General features: G+C 34.7%; 1 protein-coding gene across 1 annotated transcript in view; it reads right to left on the bottom strand.

The window, feature by feature from the left end:
- The window catches only part of LOC111149984 (doublecortin domain containing 1), a 75531-nt gene that overhangs the window by 48578 nt on the left and 9224 nt on the right, over nt 1-17729 (bottom strand). Inside the window, exon 3 of the mRNA XM_022507282.1 lies at nt 6305-6474. Within this exon, the coding sequence (XP_022362990.1) occupies nt 6305-6468 (164 nt within the window). The 5' untranslated portion in view covers nt 6469-6474. The remainder of the gene's footprint in view (nt 1-6304; nt 6475-17729) is intronic.

Here is a 17729-nt window from a genome sequence, read left to right as displayed (position 1 = left end):
TAATGGATATGGTAAGTCACAGAACTACAAAGCTGAAAGGTACATTAGTAGATTAAGCTTTTATCCTTTTCTCAAACACTACTACACCATGTCTACATGTCAGCTTTTTATCATAATCAAAAAGATTGTCAAGGATAGAACTTAAACATTGTAGAATTTATAGCCCTCTTGATATTCTAGTTTACTATTTAATTATACTTTACTTTTTGTAATTTTTGTTAAATCTGGTTTATAATTTTTACTTCACACGTAACAACTAAGTAAAGATCTGAGGTCCAAAATTCTAAGAAAATATGCTCAGAGAGGAGTACACAAAATGATAGACCATGATAAGATTAAAGCATATAACTCTAGTTTTGACAAGAGCAATTTTTTTTCCCATTTCTCTGCTTTAATAGCATTAGTGGGTCTTAGTGGCTTTTCATACCAATTTGAGGAAAACTAATAAAATCATACTTGTCAATCTCCTATTCAAGGACTTCTACCAGTTGGTGCAGCTCATTGCTCCTCTGTAATATTCTTCAGCTGTAATTATACCACACTGCCCTCATTAGTTCTTACCAGTCTTTTGCCAATGGGTTTCACTCAGCTGATCTATACCCATTACTGTACATCTTTCAATAAGCAGGTATTTAATAAATATTACTCTAAACTCAGTGATGACATTTTCTAGAACTCCTTTCATAATAACAATACTTGTCTAGTGAAAGAGAGAAATGTTATACAAATAGTCATGCATATGAATTTACAATTACTGTGATTAGTACTGTGAGGGAAAGTCCTGGTTATTATGGGGGAGAAATTCAGGGGTTAGGGGAATAGAGGAGGGGTTAGGGGAATGAGAGGAGTTAATCCTACTAAATCCTAGTCATTACTTATTCTAAATCATCCTCCCAGGTCCTGTATGAACTGATACACTAGTCTGCGTCTTGAAGTGTTTGCTTCATGATTTGTTATGTGATTTCATATTCCACTCTGTAAGGGTAAGAACTTTGTTATGTGTCTTTTATAATTCTACTAGAACTCAACCAGTAATTGATATGCAGGACTTATTCTTTGATAATTATGACATCATGCCAAAATGTGTCACAAAAATGCCATTGACAAATACTTCTAGAAGTAAAATATAATAAAGCCAAAGCCAAGAGTTATGTCAAGTAATATTATTTATTCAACAGTTATTCCACTGATTTTTCCTGAAAAGAAAAGCCTCAGTTATATTTGAGGATTCATCCACTTTATATGCTCATGGTAGGTATCCCCTGATCAGCTCCAGTGGGTAAATCCTCAGTGTCTAACACCATGATGACAATTATATTTCCCTTGTCCCTTGCAGGTTAAGTAATCAGCTTGTGATCCAATTTTGGCCAATGAGACTTAAGGCAAAGTCATCTGGGGAAATGTTTTTTGGCCTAATAAAAAGAAATACAGGAATGCCTGACTGGCTCAGTCTGTAGGGCATGGGAATCTTGATGTGGAGGTAGTGAGTTCAAGCCCCATATTGGATATAGAGATTACTGTAAAAAATTGTAAGAAAAGAGAGAGATACAAGATCAAATATCCATTTTCTTTAGTTGGACACTGTTGAGTGAACATGTAATAAGTCATCTTACAAGTAGGAGGAGTTATACCCAAAGATCTAGCCAATATTCTGAGGATGGCAGAGGGAAAGATCCAAAGAGCCAGGCTCCTTGAAAACACCATTGAATTTAATTCTAGAAGTGCCTTGCATCTGAGGTTCTTACTATGTAAGATAATGACTTCTTCCTCATTTTCCTCGTTTTTAAAGTCGCTTTCAGTTGAATCTTCTGTTACTTTGTGCTAATAGTAGCCTAACATACAATCGCTTCTTGAATCACACTTGCTTCACTTTTTGTTTTATTCAAAATCTTTACTAATTTTATAATGGGCTAAAGCATAAACTAATATGGTATTTTCTAAACATTTTACTTCTACTTAATCAGGAACATTTTGCCAGAAACTTCAGGATAAGCATAAAATGACACAGAGTTTTTATTTCCCTGCTCTTTGAAAACAAAGCATCCTTGGTGAATTTGGATTTCTATGGGAGAAATCTCCATGTGGCTAATAACTCTATTCATAAGTAGGAAGTCTGGCTACTTTGACAGATCACAGCTAAATAACAAACATGCAGGTCTAAGTCATCACACAGTTTAGATACGAATTCAACAGCAGGATAATGACAGTTGCCAAGGATTTATACTTGCTGTCGCTTCACACCAGTGTTGGCTGTCAAAATGTCTCTTTTTCTTATACAGAAGCCATAGATTTTTTATGGATAGCGATTACTTACAATATACAATGAAGTATATCAAATCTAACAACCACTCTTTAGCCCCTCATTATTTGGTAGTCTCTTTGTTAAATGTAGTCAACCATTTTCATCTAAATTATTTATTTATACTGTATATTTGACAAGCATATCTTTCTCACTTTATATTCTTGCAGCATTTAAACCTTCATGAAGAGTTATTTTTTTTAATATTGTCATTTGTAAAATTTATCTTTATCCTATTCCCATTTTAATGGTAATTAAACTCCCTAATTGGAATAAATACAAATAAAAAATGTAAACATAAGGGAGAATGACCCTAAGCACATTCAATAATAAATCAACAGCTTAAAATACTGAAATGCAACTGATAAAAGAAATAACCCCACATATGTTTGGTGACTGTAACCCACTATAAAATCTCTGGAGTACACAAAGCACAAAAATTTCATCATAACCTTTTTCCAACTTGATGAAATGAATAACCTAAAGATATAAATAACTTTTTACAATTACTAGATAAAATGTGATTTAAACATCATAGAAAGTAAATAATAGAAGTTATAATAATAAAAGTGAACAGTTCCCCCCAAATTTTATTTCCAACAGCAGAAGAAATTATATTTCTAGCTTGGCCTAGAAATTTAGGTAAGAGTACCCCAATTGCAGAGCAATTCCAGTTATTTTATAACACATATATGTCATATTTTTACTAGCAACATGATGATTCCATTTTAAAACTGATTTCAGTACTTATCTAATGTGCTAAAAATAATTTCTCCCACAGGGAACTAAAAGAGTTGGCAACACACTCAACTGCAATCAGGATTAAAAAATACTTAACTTTCTATTATAAAAATCATGAAATTATATCTTTAGATGATCATCAGCTAAAAGTCATTAAAATATTTTATGTGTGGGATAGAGAGTGATACTAATTTTTTACAACATTCTCTTAATTTTAAAATGCAATTGTAGTTTAGAAATATTCTACTCAGATTCAGAAATACTTTTTATTGATATCAATACCAGTATTGATACTGGTTATCAATAAATAAATAATTAATTCTGCCATCCATGTCTCCAAGGCTGGTGTTCTGCTCCAGGTCACTTGGGAATACCTCAGACTACAGCTAGGTAGGAAAAGTTTCTTATTGTGCTGCTTTCCTGGAAGTAGCCATAGGAATTAGGCTACTAATTCCAAACATCTGACATCCTAGTGGTAAATCATAAAATGGGAGGATCAAACTTTCTTTGGCACAATATGTTGAACTCAGTTACACTGTTGGTGATTAGTTTTCTTGCTGGGGAAAGGTTCCTGGCACAGCAGTTTTCACTCTATTACAAAAAATTTCAATAGAGTGACAAAGGAAAAACATCGCAAGAACACAAGAGAGAGGAGAAGAGTGGATAATGTGAATTCAGTATAGAATAAATTAATAGCATCAGGTAATAACATGAGAATAAAGTGACCAGTCACTGTATGGCTTGCAATGAATAGATTTAATACATGTGGGCATATTTTGTAAAATGTACAGTATGTTTAGTGAAAAGAAACATAATCTCTTGTGATATAAGTAAAGGAACAACAAATTGACTATATTTTAATAATTATTTCTCATAAAAAATCACAAAGATGTCGGAAGAAATGTGGCAAGGAAAACAAGAATGAGACAAGAAAAGTTTTAACCTCAATCAGGGGGAAAATGTCTTAACTCACAGAGAAAATTGCCTCTCTCTCTGATAATCATATTAATGCCAAAGGATCTTAGATTACCCTGAGCCTTTATGAACTTGACCTCTTTTAGGTTGAAACTCATCATTTTCTTTTTCATGAAAGTAAAAGATCTCTGGGCATTGTCTTTGACTTTACATTAGATTACGAAGAAAACGTTTATTTTCTAGGTACATCATAATCAAAGTTGATGATAACAGGTAATAGTGGCAAAAAAGAAGTCAGGATTCAAAGAAATATGAGAAATATAGAAATAAACTATAAAAAAAAAAAAAACCAAACCAGGTAGTAGGAAAGTATCACATGAAAAGAAAGACTGACATTTAAAAAAAAGGACAAATAAAGCCAGACTTAAAAAGAATCAGAATCAAAGAAAGAAAATGAGAAAAAGCAGAAAGAAACTGTATAAATGAAATTTCAGTTAACTCTAACAAAAAAATAAAGAATCTAAAAATACACAAAAGATAGTTGGAATAAAAAGTAAATGTAGGGGCACCTGGGTGGTTCAGTTGTTGGGCGCCTACCTTCAGCTTGGGTCATGATCCCAGGGTCTTGGGGTGGAGCCCCACATCGGGCTCCCTACTCTGCGGGAAGCCTGCTGCTTCCCCTTCTACTCCCCCTGCTTGTGTTCCCTTTCTCACTGTTTCTTTCTCAGTCAAATAAATAAATAAAATCTTAAAAAAAAAAGAAGTAAATGTAGTACTATTTTAAAGAGGAAAATTGGTAAAAATAAATTCTAAAGGGAATAGAAATGTGTAAATACACATTATGTTAGCAATGACATTTGTAGAAAGAAATAACTAAAGGTCTGATTTAGAAATTGTTATCCATTGTCTTATTGGAAAGACTACTCTCATGAATAACTTACATCTCTACAGTATAACTATATTAGGTAATGATGCTCTAAAAAATTATCTATGCATATAGCTAGTACACCATGTAAAGAACCTCAGACACTGCTAATATGGACTCAGAAGTAAGGGGAATAAAGCAAAACAAAAATTAGCTAAAAGTCTAGATTTCACTTTCACCTAAATTTACCAACACACAAAAAACCAGTTTTAAGATATAAATGTAACATGGCATTTTCATAAGAGATTAACATAATTCTTAATATATTAATATTTTCTTCAGTGCTCTTATAGTATATGTTTTCTTTTCTTTTTTTTTTTTTTTAAAGATTTTATTTATTTATTTATTTGACAGACAGAGATCACAAGTAGGCAGAGAGGCAGGCAGAGAGAGAGGAGGAAGCAGGCTCCCTGCTGAGCAGAGAGCCCGATGCGGGGCTCAATCCCAGGACCCTGGAATCATGAAAGCAGAGGCTTTAACCCACTGAGCCACCCAGGCGCCCTATGGTATATGTTTTCTATTTAACGTTAAGACTATGACACCACATTTGGCCAGACAATAGTTTATCAACACCTGATAGGGGCGCCCAGGTGGCATCACAATTGGTTAAGCGTTCAATTCTTAGTGTCCGTTCAGGTCATGATCTTAGGGTTGTGAGATTGAGCCCTGCCTCAGCTCTGTGCTAGGTATGGAGCCTGCTTGGGATTCTTTCCCTCACCCTCTGGCCCTCCCCATCCCTCACTCCTTCCTAGTGTGATCTCTCTCTCTCTCAAATAAATAAATAAATCTTCAAACATGCATACACTTGGCAGATACTTTTTCATTCTTTCGCTTTCTAATGGAGAAAAGAAAAACAGGAAAAATATCTCTGTCTCCTCTGCTTTGCATTTCTCAGAAGTGTGGTAGAATACATAGTTAAAAGTTCTTGCTGTGGAGTTAGATCTACATGGGTTCAAACCATATGTTCTCTACCTATAAGCTCTGTGATCTTGGTCAAGCTAATCAACCTATCTAGGTCTTTGTTTCTTCACTGGCAAAATGGAAATATTCAAATACTACCTGCCTTATATTCCTCCCAAGGTTGTTTAGAGAACTAAATAGGTACAATGCAGGTTAAGTGTTTAGTATGGTGACTGACACAGAACAAATATTATCTGCCCCATTATCGTTTTTATCATTATGCTACTGTCCAAGTCAAACTCCAGGGATAATTTCTGTTTCTTGCGTCATCTATCTTTTTTCTTCCCATAGAATAAAAGAAATTGGAGGGCTCCAATCCAGGCAACAACCTTCATAGCCCATCATATCTCCAAGTTATTACTGACATCATCTCTACAAAATATTAAGCATTTACATAGACAAATTTTTGTAAGTACTTTATCTCCTTCAGGATTCAGTTTAAGCTGCTGAAATAATATTCTTACCTTGGTAAATCTTTTGAAATACATTTGGAAATTGGGTGAATGGTGTCTCCATTGAAGGTGTCTTCAGCATTGCTCTGCTGTGATACCTTCATGGCTTTAGTCAGAGGTGATAAAGAAGACTGAGAAAGTGATGCTCTGTGATCATCTGCTTCTCTTTTTGCCATTTTCAGCTAAAAATGAAGTAGAATAATATTTAATTTAAAAGATAAAACCTTCTGGGGTGCCTGGGTGGCTCAGTGGGTTAAAGCCTCTGCCTTCGGCTCGGGTCATGATCCCAGGGTCCTGGGATCGAGCCCCACATCGGGATCTCTGCTCAGCGGGGAGCCTGCTTCCTCCTCTCTCTCTCTGCCTGTCTCTCTGCCTACTTGTGATCTCTGTCTCGCTGTAAAATGAATAAGTAAAATCTTAAAAAAAAAAAAAAAGAAAACTGTAAACTATTGGGCACCTGGGTGGCTCAGTGGGTTAAAGCCTCTGTCTTTGGCTCAGGTCATGATCCCAGAGTCCTGGGATCGAGCCCCACATTGGGCTCTCTGCTGAGCAGAGAGCCTGCTTCCCTTCCTCTCCCTCTGCCTGCCTCTCTGCCTACTTGTGATCTCTGTCTCACTATCAAATGAATAAATAAAATCTTAAAAAAAAACTAATTGTTAATTAGAAATTAAATAAATAAAAATGTGTTAATTTAAATTTGACTGACACTACTATGGTATTTTACCAACTACAGGTAAAGATACTGCCTTATATTTTATTAACACATGCATAGTTTATTTATTGATACACTGAAAAACCACTATTTTTTTTTTACTTTCCATTTCTTAATCATTTTACATGAATATAAGCTCTCACTCATGCCCACCCTTAGACCTGCTCTTCTACGTTTTTTTTTTTTTTTTTTTTTTTTTTAAAAAGGCATTCAAACACACAGTGGTTACAGGCCTGGACTCTGGAGCCAGAGTGTTTGGGTTTAAAGCCCTACTGCCCACTTAAAGGTAACTGTGACACTTTGGACACATCACATAACACCTTTCTGCATCAGTTTCTTTATTTGTAAGAAAGGGTTAAGAATAGTAGCCACTCCATAAAGTTGATGTGCTCCCACATCATAGGTAACATGTATCAGCTAAAAGAAGAGGAAAGGTTTGATGGTCTTCAAGTTAGGGTAATAACTATCAATAACAAAACAGAACATGGGGCTTTCCCAAGGGGCATGTAAGTGTGGATAGTTGTAAACAAGAAAGTTTAGAAAAGACTTTCAAGCATAAAAGATAAACATTCTGTAGAAGAAATGCAATGGGAATTTGAGGAGAGGAGCAGCTGGATGGCTCAGTTAGTTGTGTCAGCTCAGGTCATGATCCTGGGGTCCTGGGACTGAGTCCTGCATCTCAGTGAGGAGGTGGCTTCTCCTCCTGCTCCTCACATTGCTCGTGAGCACGCACACACTCTCTCTCTCTCTCTCAAATAAATAAATAAAATCTTTAAAAAAAGAAACAACTGTACTGTAAAACAAAACTATGAGAAAAAAGATGTGTGCATGCACATGCATAAGTGTCATGTCACCACCAACCCAAAAATGTACCGAAATCTCTAGATCTAACTTCTAGTTTGTGAGAAATGAGGAAGGTAGAAAAACATGTTAAATGACGTGACACTGAAAATAAAGATGGAGAAATGTTACAAGTGGAAAGAGACTAAGAATTATATCAACCAAACACAATTTGTAAAACTTGTTTAGATCCTGATTTGAGTAAACTAACTTTAATAAGACAAATTTTTTGAGAAAATTATTATTATTATTATTTTTAAAGATTTTATTTTTATTTATTTATTTATTTATTTAACCCGTTGAGCCACCCAGGCGCCCCTTTTGAGAAAATTATTGACATGGAACACAAACTGGGTATTACAGATACTAAGGAAATTATTTTATTGGATATGAATAAATGGTGTTGTTGTTATATTATTTGTTAAAAATTTACTGGGCACATTTGTCTTCATTAAGCTATTTGTTACTGGTTACAACACTCAGTTTTGGATATTAAGGGTAATGGTATTATGACAAATGGGGGCACCTGTACGGTTCAACTGGTTAGACATCTGACTCTTGATTACGGCTGGGGTTGTGATCTCAGGGTTGTGGGATTAAGCTCATGTCAGGCTCTGCTTGTGCTCTCTCACCCTCTCTCTAAATAAATAAATAAATAAGTAAATAAATAAATAAATTTTAAAAATCTTAAAAAAAATGACAAAATAAGCATTTCGTGCTTGTAGTTTAAAAAATATTATCTATTAGAAATACAAACCAAAGTATTTTTCTTAAAGATTTTATTTACTGGGCGCCTGGGTGGCTCAGTGGGTTAAAGCCTCGGCCTTCAGCTCAGGTCATGATCCCAGGGTCCTAGGATCAAGCCCCGCATCGGGCTCTCTGCTTGGCAGGGAGCCTGCTTCTCCTCCTCCCCTCTCTCTGCCTGCCTCTCTGCTTATTTGTGATTTCTGTCTGTCAGATAAATAAATAAAATCTTAAAAAAAAATATTTTATTTACTTATTTGAGAGAGAGCGCACACTAGAGGGGGGAGGGGCAGAGGGAGAAGAGAAGACGACTCCCCACTGAGTAGAGAGCCTGATGCAGGGCTTGATCCCAGGACCCTGGGATCATGACCTGAGCTGAAGGCAGATGATTAACCAAATGAGCCACCCAGATGCTCAACATTGCTTAGGAGTGTCATCATCCCATTTAGTTTCTTACCTTGTATAGCAGAATTGAATATTCAAACTCACATTATATGGTCCCTTCTAGTGGGCTGGACATACAAGGAAGAAAGGAAAGCATGCATATATGACAAGAAATATATATATGACAAGAAAACAAGAAGTATGGAATTACCATCATCTTAAAAGGCTTCATATCTACTAATTCCATTACTGGGTATTTACCCAAAAAAACCCACTAATTTTTGAAAAAAAATGAAGCCCTATGTTCATTACAGCATTATTTGCAATAGCCAAGGTATGAAAATAACCCAACTGTCCATCTATAGATGAATGGATAAAAATCTATCCATTGATTAATGGATTAAAAATATGGAATGGATATTACTTTATTTATATAAATTTATATAAAGGAACATTATTTAACCATAAAAACGAAAGAAACCTTGCCATTTGCAACAACATGGATAGACCTAGAGGATAAAATGCTAAGTGAAATAAGTCAGACAGAGAAAGAAGAACATATAATTTCACTCATATATGGATTTTAAGAAACAAAACAGGGAGGCCTGGCTGGCTCAGTTGGTGGGGCATGTTACTCTTGATCTCAGAGTCATGAGCTCAAGCCCCATGTTGAATATAGAGACTACTTTAAAAAAAAAAAAAAGAATGAAACAAAACAAATGAACAAAGAAAAAAGAGACAAACAAAAATACGGACTCTTAAATACAGAGAACAAACTGGGGGTTGCCAGAGGGAGGTAGGTGGAAGTATGGGTGAAAGAAATAGAGGGGAGTAAGAGTAGAATTAACTTGACGAGTACTGAGAAATACATACAATTGTTAAATCGTTATAATGTAAACCTGAAGCTAATCTAATGTATATTAATTACACTTGAATTTAAAAAACATTATTACTTATATTAACACTCAAAAATGAATATAGACTCAAAAATGAATATGCTTCAATAGAAGCATAAATCTAATGAAATATGTACAAGATCTGTATGAGACATACCTAAAAAGCCCTGAAATAGATTCACATAAGAATAGACCCACCTTTATCTTCGACAAAGGAGCAAAGTCAATACAATGGCATAAACTTTTTAACCAGTAACACTAGAGCAACTGTACATGTACTTGAAAAAAAAAAAAAGAATCTAAACACACACCTCATATCCATCACAAAAATTAGCTCAAAATGAATCAAGCTAAATTTAAAACAAACTATAAAATTCCTAGAATATGAAATAGTGCAAAACATAGATGACTTTGGATATGACAATGACTTTTTATCTATAGCACCAAAGGCACAATCCATGAAAGAAATAATAGAATAGACTACTTCATTAAAATTAAAAACTTCTGGGACACCTGGCTTGTTCTATGCTACCAGAATTATGGGTAGTGCAACAGTTCTTGCATATTCTTATCACTTTATTATCCTGTCACCCATTGTTATGACAAACAAATCAAGTTTACTTAAACATAAAGAAGGCATCTTTGTGGTCCTCCAAATGTGTTTTCCCTAAAACCACTTTGCTAATTCCTGATCTCATCATTATTCCATTCAAACTATCAGATATTTATTAAGTACCAACTATTCCCAGACTCTAAAATAGACAATGAATTCAATGTTGAACAAGATAACATTATTTCTCCATTAGCTAAATTTTCATTAATGAATATAAACACTAAACATCCTATTAAAAACATCTTATTAAAAACAATTATAAACATCCTATTATAAACATCCTATTAAAAACAATTTGAATGATGATAATTAGACTTACTACAGAAATAACCATATTAAGATTAGAAGAAAAAATCTAAAAAAAGAAAAGCCTCTTATAATCTCTTATCCTTGGAGCTAGTCACTATTATTATTTTTGAATATTTGCTTTCAGGCTTTCATCTTTGATTTTCCAGAGATACAACCATTTCTCTTTTTTTTTTTTTAAAGATTTTTTAAAAGATTTTTAAAGTTTTTTTTTAAGATTATATATTTATTTGAGAAAGAGAGAGAGCATGTGAGTGAGCACAATCATGGGAAGGGGCAGAGGGAGAGAATCTTCAAGCAGACTCCCTGCTGAGAGTGAAGCCCTACACAGGACTTGATCTTGTGACCCATGAGATCATGACCTGAGCGGAAACCACGAGCTGGACGCTTAACCAACTAAGCCACTTAGGCGCACTGAGATACAGTCTTTTCTTGTTTTTTTTATTTTTTAAAGATTTTATTTATTTATTTGACAGAGAGAGAGAGAGAATAAACACACAAGCAGGGGGACCTACAGGTAGAGGAAGAGGGAGAAGAGGGAGGGAGGGGAAAAGAAGAGGAAGAAGGAGAAGCAGTCTCCCCGGGGGAGCTGTGAAGCCCATGCAGGGCTCAGTCCCTGAACCCTGGGATCATAACCTTAGTCAATGGCAGACGTTTAACCAACTAAGCCACCCAGGCGCCCCTATAGCCTTTTTCTTAAACAAAATTTTGACCATATTAAATATAGTTTATGTACAGTTGTATTTTCACTGAATGAGAATATTTTATGTTATAAATACTTCTTGAGAACATAATTTTTTATTTTTATTTTTTTAAATATCCTAGCTGGTTGCTCCAAATACTTCCTATTGTAAATAAAGCTGTGGTTCCCATGCACCTTTGACCATATAACAGAAAAGCTTCTAAACTGAAAGAAATTTTAGGGGCTAAATTCCTAGATCAAAGTGTATTTCCAAATTGGATTTTTTTTTAGAAATGTAACAATTTCTAAAGCTACCAAAACATAGCATACAAACACCCATATAGTAGTACCCATTACTAGAATAAAATACTCTCTCTTAATCTGACCAATTGTAGACTTATTTTCTACCAGTAGTGAAAATTTAATTTTTAAATTTTTTATCAGATTAATACTCAAGGAGGAATATTAAGGGATAATCAGAGAGATTTTTATGGACTATAAATTATTTTAATTCTACTTAGAAACCATTCACTTAAAAGAAGAAATTCCTAAAATATAGAATATATATGTTAAACTTCTAGATATTTTAAAGATAACTGAGTTCAAAATATCTAATTAGCCCAATACCTCCTTTCCTATACACTTATGAGAGCATATCCAATTATCTTGAAAAAGGCAATTAAAATTATTATTAATAATCTTAATACTAGGACATGTTATAATTCATTTGATAATTACATTTCCCACAAAGATACTGTCAACATAAGCTGTGAAACTGCAGATCCATCCTGTTTACAAGTATCAGAGACAATATGCTCACTATTCTGTTGTACTTAAATGTTGTATTGCAGTTTTTCTTAACAGGTAATACGTGACATGAAACATGTCTGATTTTATGCTTCATAACTTCTACTCTGATGTTTAACATTAAGAAATTATATTTATGTATCACACATGTCAGAAAATAATTTAAATAAACTAAGAAAAATAATAACAACGATGCCTTTCATTTCACATGCAAAATATAAATCTTTTATTCATAGATATCAAAGAACCATCTGCAATCAGAAATGCAAATCATTTATATTTTCTGATTTATGTAGCTAACATTAAATATCTAAATGTTCTTATTTTATATTTTCAGAAATTTGTTATGAATCAAAATATTAAGTCATAAAAATAAGAAAAGTCAAGATACTACCTTTTAAGACTGACTCATGAGTTTTAAAAATTCATTTTTTCTAGGCATGCCTTGGTGGCTCAGTTAGTTAAACATCTACCTTTGGCTCAGGTCATGATCCCAGGGGCCTGGGTGGGAGCCCTCCCACATGGAGTCCTGCATCTGGCTCTCTGCTCCGCAGGGAGCCTGCTTCTCCCTCCCTCTCTGCCATTCCCCCTGCTTGTGCTCTCTGGCTCGCTCTCTCTCTGTCAAATAAATAAATAAAATCTTTTTAAAAAATTCATTATTTCTATTCTTTATTCTGATTTTTATAACATGGAAAAAAAGTAATTATTTTGATTTTAAAAACATACACTGGAAAAGGTACCATTTAAACCAGGTTGAAGTTTAGATTATTTATTGCTATTTTTCTTCAAAAATATGCATTAGAATAAACATTTTTCTTAGCTTCAAAATAAATACAATACATGGTTCTGGCATATTTATTTTTTTTGAAAAGGTGCCCTGAATCTTAGACAACATAAATACTAGGCAGTGTGGTGGTTGCCATAGTAACAGATAAATAGGAGCATAAAAATACGTTCCATTTTTCAAATGTATACACTTTTTTCATCAATATGCATATTTTATAGGTAAAAGATTATTCAACCCTTGCTTTGCCTTCCCTTTTAGAGAGAGAAACATCTAATTCTTTAGAAATAAAAGATTATCATGCAGCAATAGAGCAGCTGAAAAAAGTTTTAAAATGCTATATGGGAAATCTTAAGGTTTTTATGTCAATTTTCCAAAATGAAGACAGGGAAAAAAAAAACCTCCTTTCATTTTAGATTACTTTAATGGTCAGTTCTTTACGTAAGGATAAAATTACATAAAATTCTTTTCCTCCCAAGCATGAAATTCCTTTTTATTTTACATAGTTTATTATTGCCATGCATTAAATGTAGCACTTGACCACGGAAAGCTGAAAGCTCTGTGGATCACAAAGAAGCCCAAGAAGTTTAATACTAATCCATGAGCTACTACTCGAATAAATGATCTGAAAATATTTATGCCTATGTGCTAAACTGGAGTTCAAAGGTTCTTTCCTTTCTCTTCTCCCTTCATTAAATACAATCTTCCTGTTTACAGATATCCTAGTAGTCACAAAAAGGATATTGATAAAGTGGTCTGAGTTTATACTTACAGCTAAAGAGGACTTGCCATACATTTTATACGGTTGGAGAGGGGCAATGTGATAAGCCACAACGTCAAGTTTGAAATCTATTGAAAGTTACTGAGGTAAGCCAACCAAAACAGAACAGGAAGATTGCTCAGTTATTACTGGGAAACAAATCCTTCAAATCCAATTACATTAATTTTGACTTCCAATTTATTTCAATAACAACTATCATGTAACATTCTCCTAGAGTGAGAATTCAAAATCTTACAAAATTGCCATCTAGGCAGAGTGCCAAACAAGAGGTGACAAAGCAGTGCCGTAGGTCTTACCTTGAGCTAACTCCTTGATGGAGAAGCCACGCGTGGTAATGGCTGAGGAAGACTAAAGTAGCCTGTAAGCAGAACATCCTCATCAAGCATCGATATGATCTCACTCACTCTTATTGAAGAGAAATCAAGTTTTTTCTTGGGAGAGATACTAAATATATACTTTAAGAAGTCTGAAAAATGAATTAAGATGTTAGTCAAATGTCTATGACTATTGGAATAGAATAAGTTATAATAATGTGACTGGTGCAAAAGAAAAATAAGTCATCTTGTCCTCTTTCCTCCCAGTCTTTTAAATTATGTCCCTCTCTTTTTACTATCTTAAAATGGTGGGAAACTATCCCTGGAGATTGGAAAAGGGAAAACATCCCCATCTTTAAAATTAGAGGAACGGGCTTTGGCAATTAGACAGCTTAGTTTAACCTGGGAACATGCAATAATGAATTAAACAATCAATTGGTAACACCTAGAAGGGCATAAAATCCTGGAAAACAACCAACATAATATCTCAAAGGCCACACATGCCAATGAACTTAGTATCTTTTTTTTCCTGACAGAATGGGATAGGTCATATTGTTAAGTAAGAAGTGAATAGTATAGTCTATTTCAGGGTTGTAAGCCTTTTTATTCTTTTTTTTTTTTTTTAAAGATTTCATCTATTAATTTGACAGACAGAGATCACAAGTAGGCAGAGAGGCAGGCAGAGAGAGAGGAGGAAGCAGGATCCCCACTGAGCAGAGAGCCCGATGTGGGGCTCGATCCCAAGACCCTGGGATCATGACCTGAGCCGAAGGCAGAGGCCTAACCCACTGAGCCACCCAGGCGCCCCATAAGCCTTTTTATTCTATTCTCCAGTTCAGGATAAGCAAAAAAACAGTTACAAAGAAAAGAATGTAAAAACTGTCTTCATTGCTAAACCAATGGCTATTGACACACTTCCTCTCTCCCAAGAATCTGTTTCAGAACTCTTTATTGATGACTAGTCGAGAATATTGACCTCTTCTATGTTTAGCTCTACCATATCAGATCCCTGAGATGCCTATTTTCTTTCCAATTTGTTGACCCTTCTTTTCCCTAGAGATCTTAAATGGCTTGTTGCTTCAACTAAGTGATGCTGCACTGGAACAAGATATAACTCCATTTTAGGTAGAAATTTTGAGAAGGAAAGAGGGAATGTTTTGTGAATAAAATTAAAAGGATTTTCTATGACTAGAGAAAGAGGTAAGTAATGGAATGGTATTTAAATAGAAGTACTCATGAAAACACTCAAAACTTGAATAGTGTGAAGAATAGCTGTTATTTGGTTAGAAAAGGGAGATATGTAAAGAAGGACAAGTGTGTGGAGTCAAGAAATGAACTCAGTTTTCAAGGAGAGAAGTCTCTGTGTCATATGACCAACCAACTAATTACACACATGGGTCAGAAGTGTAACTAAGGTGGAAAGACATACCAGTTGAAATAAAAAATCTGATCTCTTATAGAATCAAACAAGAGCCAGTTGCTATGTTGAACTAAGCTATCTATTGTACCAGGAGACTCATTGTTCCTCATTATGTAATTAACCACCCCTGTTTTCTCAGCTTCTGTTACTATTCAAATTTATATACCTTAGAAAGAAAAAAATGTGGTCCCTGAATTGTCTGTTTGACCTTAACTATTTTTCTAACCCTAAATACCATATAAACAATCAATCAGAGATGATCCCAATTTAGAGAAGAAAGAGTGTCCCTTAGACATTATCTGTGCAGGGTAATCAAGAAGAAAATGGGGTGGGGTGCATGGTGGCTCAGCTGGTTGAGGGATTCTTGATTTTGGTCTGGGGCATGGTCTTAGGGTCTTGGGATTGAGTTCTACTTCAAGCTCAGTGGGGAGTCTGCTTGAGGATTTTCTTCCTCTCCCTCTGTCCCTCCCCACTCTCTAAAATAAATAAATCTTAAAAAAAAAAAAAAAGAAGGAGGAAATGGAGGCAAGTAACAACTCCAACATTGCTCTCTTCCACTCTCCCAACACAAAGCAGTCATGTCCCTCTCTTCCACTCTCACCTTATGACATTCCAGAATGTTTCTACCTTATGAAAAATTTTGCCAGATAAAACAGACTTCATTTTATTATTAACAAATACTAAAAACAGAGGGGAATACTTCTATTTACCAAGCCAGGACTATAATCAATAATTTAATAGCTGAAGAAAAAATAAAGAAAATAATCATGTAGATTTAGAAAACATGAAGGCAGTGTCTGCAATGCAAAGATCTCTGGAACTAACCCAAGAAATTCTAGAGTTGTGATCTTAGTTTGGGCCAGACCTGGGGTTTATCTTAAACTTTCTTGGGCTTATTTTCCCTAAGAAAGGACAAGGAAGAATGATAGCACAGGGAAACTCAAAAGTTCTTCTACCTGTATAGTTTTAGTCATTAGTAGAAGGGCTTTTACATATGGGAGCTAAGGCAGTGTGACAGAAAATGCATAAGATGTGGACTCAGCTAACTTGAGTATGAATCTCACCTCTCTTCCTCCTCAGTCTTATTTCCTTATGTGTATGACAATAGCATCTGCCTTACCCACCTTATGAATTGTTATATAGATCAAATAAGTAAATATGTAATGCGTGAAAGTGTTTGTTAATATAAACATTAGGCCTTATTTTTTAAAAAGATTTTATTTATTTATTTGACAGAGAGAGAGATCACAAGTAGGCAGAGAGGAAGGCAGAGAGAGATGGGGGGAAGCAGGTTCTCCACCAAGCAGAGAGCCCAATGCAGGGCTTGATCCCAGGACCCTGAGACTGTGACCTGAGCTAAAGGCAGAGGCCAAACCCACTGAGCCACCCAGGGGTCCCTAGATCTCATTTTTGTATTTAGTTCTACATCTTGCACTGAGAAAGAGATTTCAGAAAAGGTAGAATGTGTTCCAGAGACTGTTTGTTATCAGAGAAGATGCGGTATTTATAATTTATAATTTAGGACTGTGTCTTTCCTCAGCTATTGATTTGCTAAGAGTGTCACAGTTGGACAGCCCAGGTTCCTATGAACTCAGGTATCATAGGAAAAATATGTAAGAGTTCTAAACCAATTAGAAGTAGAGACTTTGACCCAAAGTCAAATAGCTATGTTGGTTGGTGGTATGTTAGAAAGAAAGGGGAAAAAAGTAGAAAGGAAAAAGAGAATCGGCTGTGCTGTAGAAAGAAACAACTTGAGATCTAGACTAACACTAAGATATGGAATATGAGCAGAAAGGAGTTGAGGGCATTGGGAATCATCATTCTGATTCTATAAAGTGTGCTAGTTAGATCTGCCTTACAGATAAAGGAAGTCCCTGTAAAAAAAAAAAAAAAAAAGACTGGTCATCAGATATAAAGAATAACACATTTGGAAAGCTTAGCCAGTAAAAATATTATGAAATTGGGCTACTAAATGTAAGGATCTCAACCTTTTTTACTGATAATTGGCTTTTATCATTATGCTATCTGAATTTTCACTGAGTAAATATGTAATGAATTTCAGATGGCTCTCTCCAAGTTTCCAGAAACAAAAAGTTGATTTGTGAAGGCCTGGCACTTTTACTTGATAGATATAAAATGGGAAAATACACATAT

The sequence above is a fragment of the Enhydra lutris genome, unplaced genomic scaffold (genome assembly GCF_002288905.1).
Source record: "Enhydra lutris kenyoni isolate GAN:26980312 unplaced genomic scaffold, ASM228890v2 scaffoldscaffold22, whole genome shotgun sequence".
In the NCBI taxonomy this organism is placed as follows: Eukaryota; Metazoa; Chordata; class Mammalia; order Carnivora; family Mustelidae; genus Enhydra; species Enhydra lutris.
This window is presented reverse-complemented; position numbering and strand designations above follow the sequence as displayed.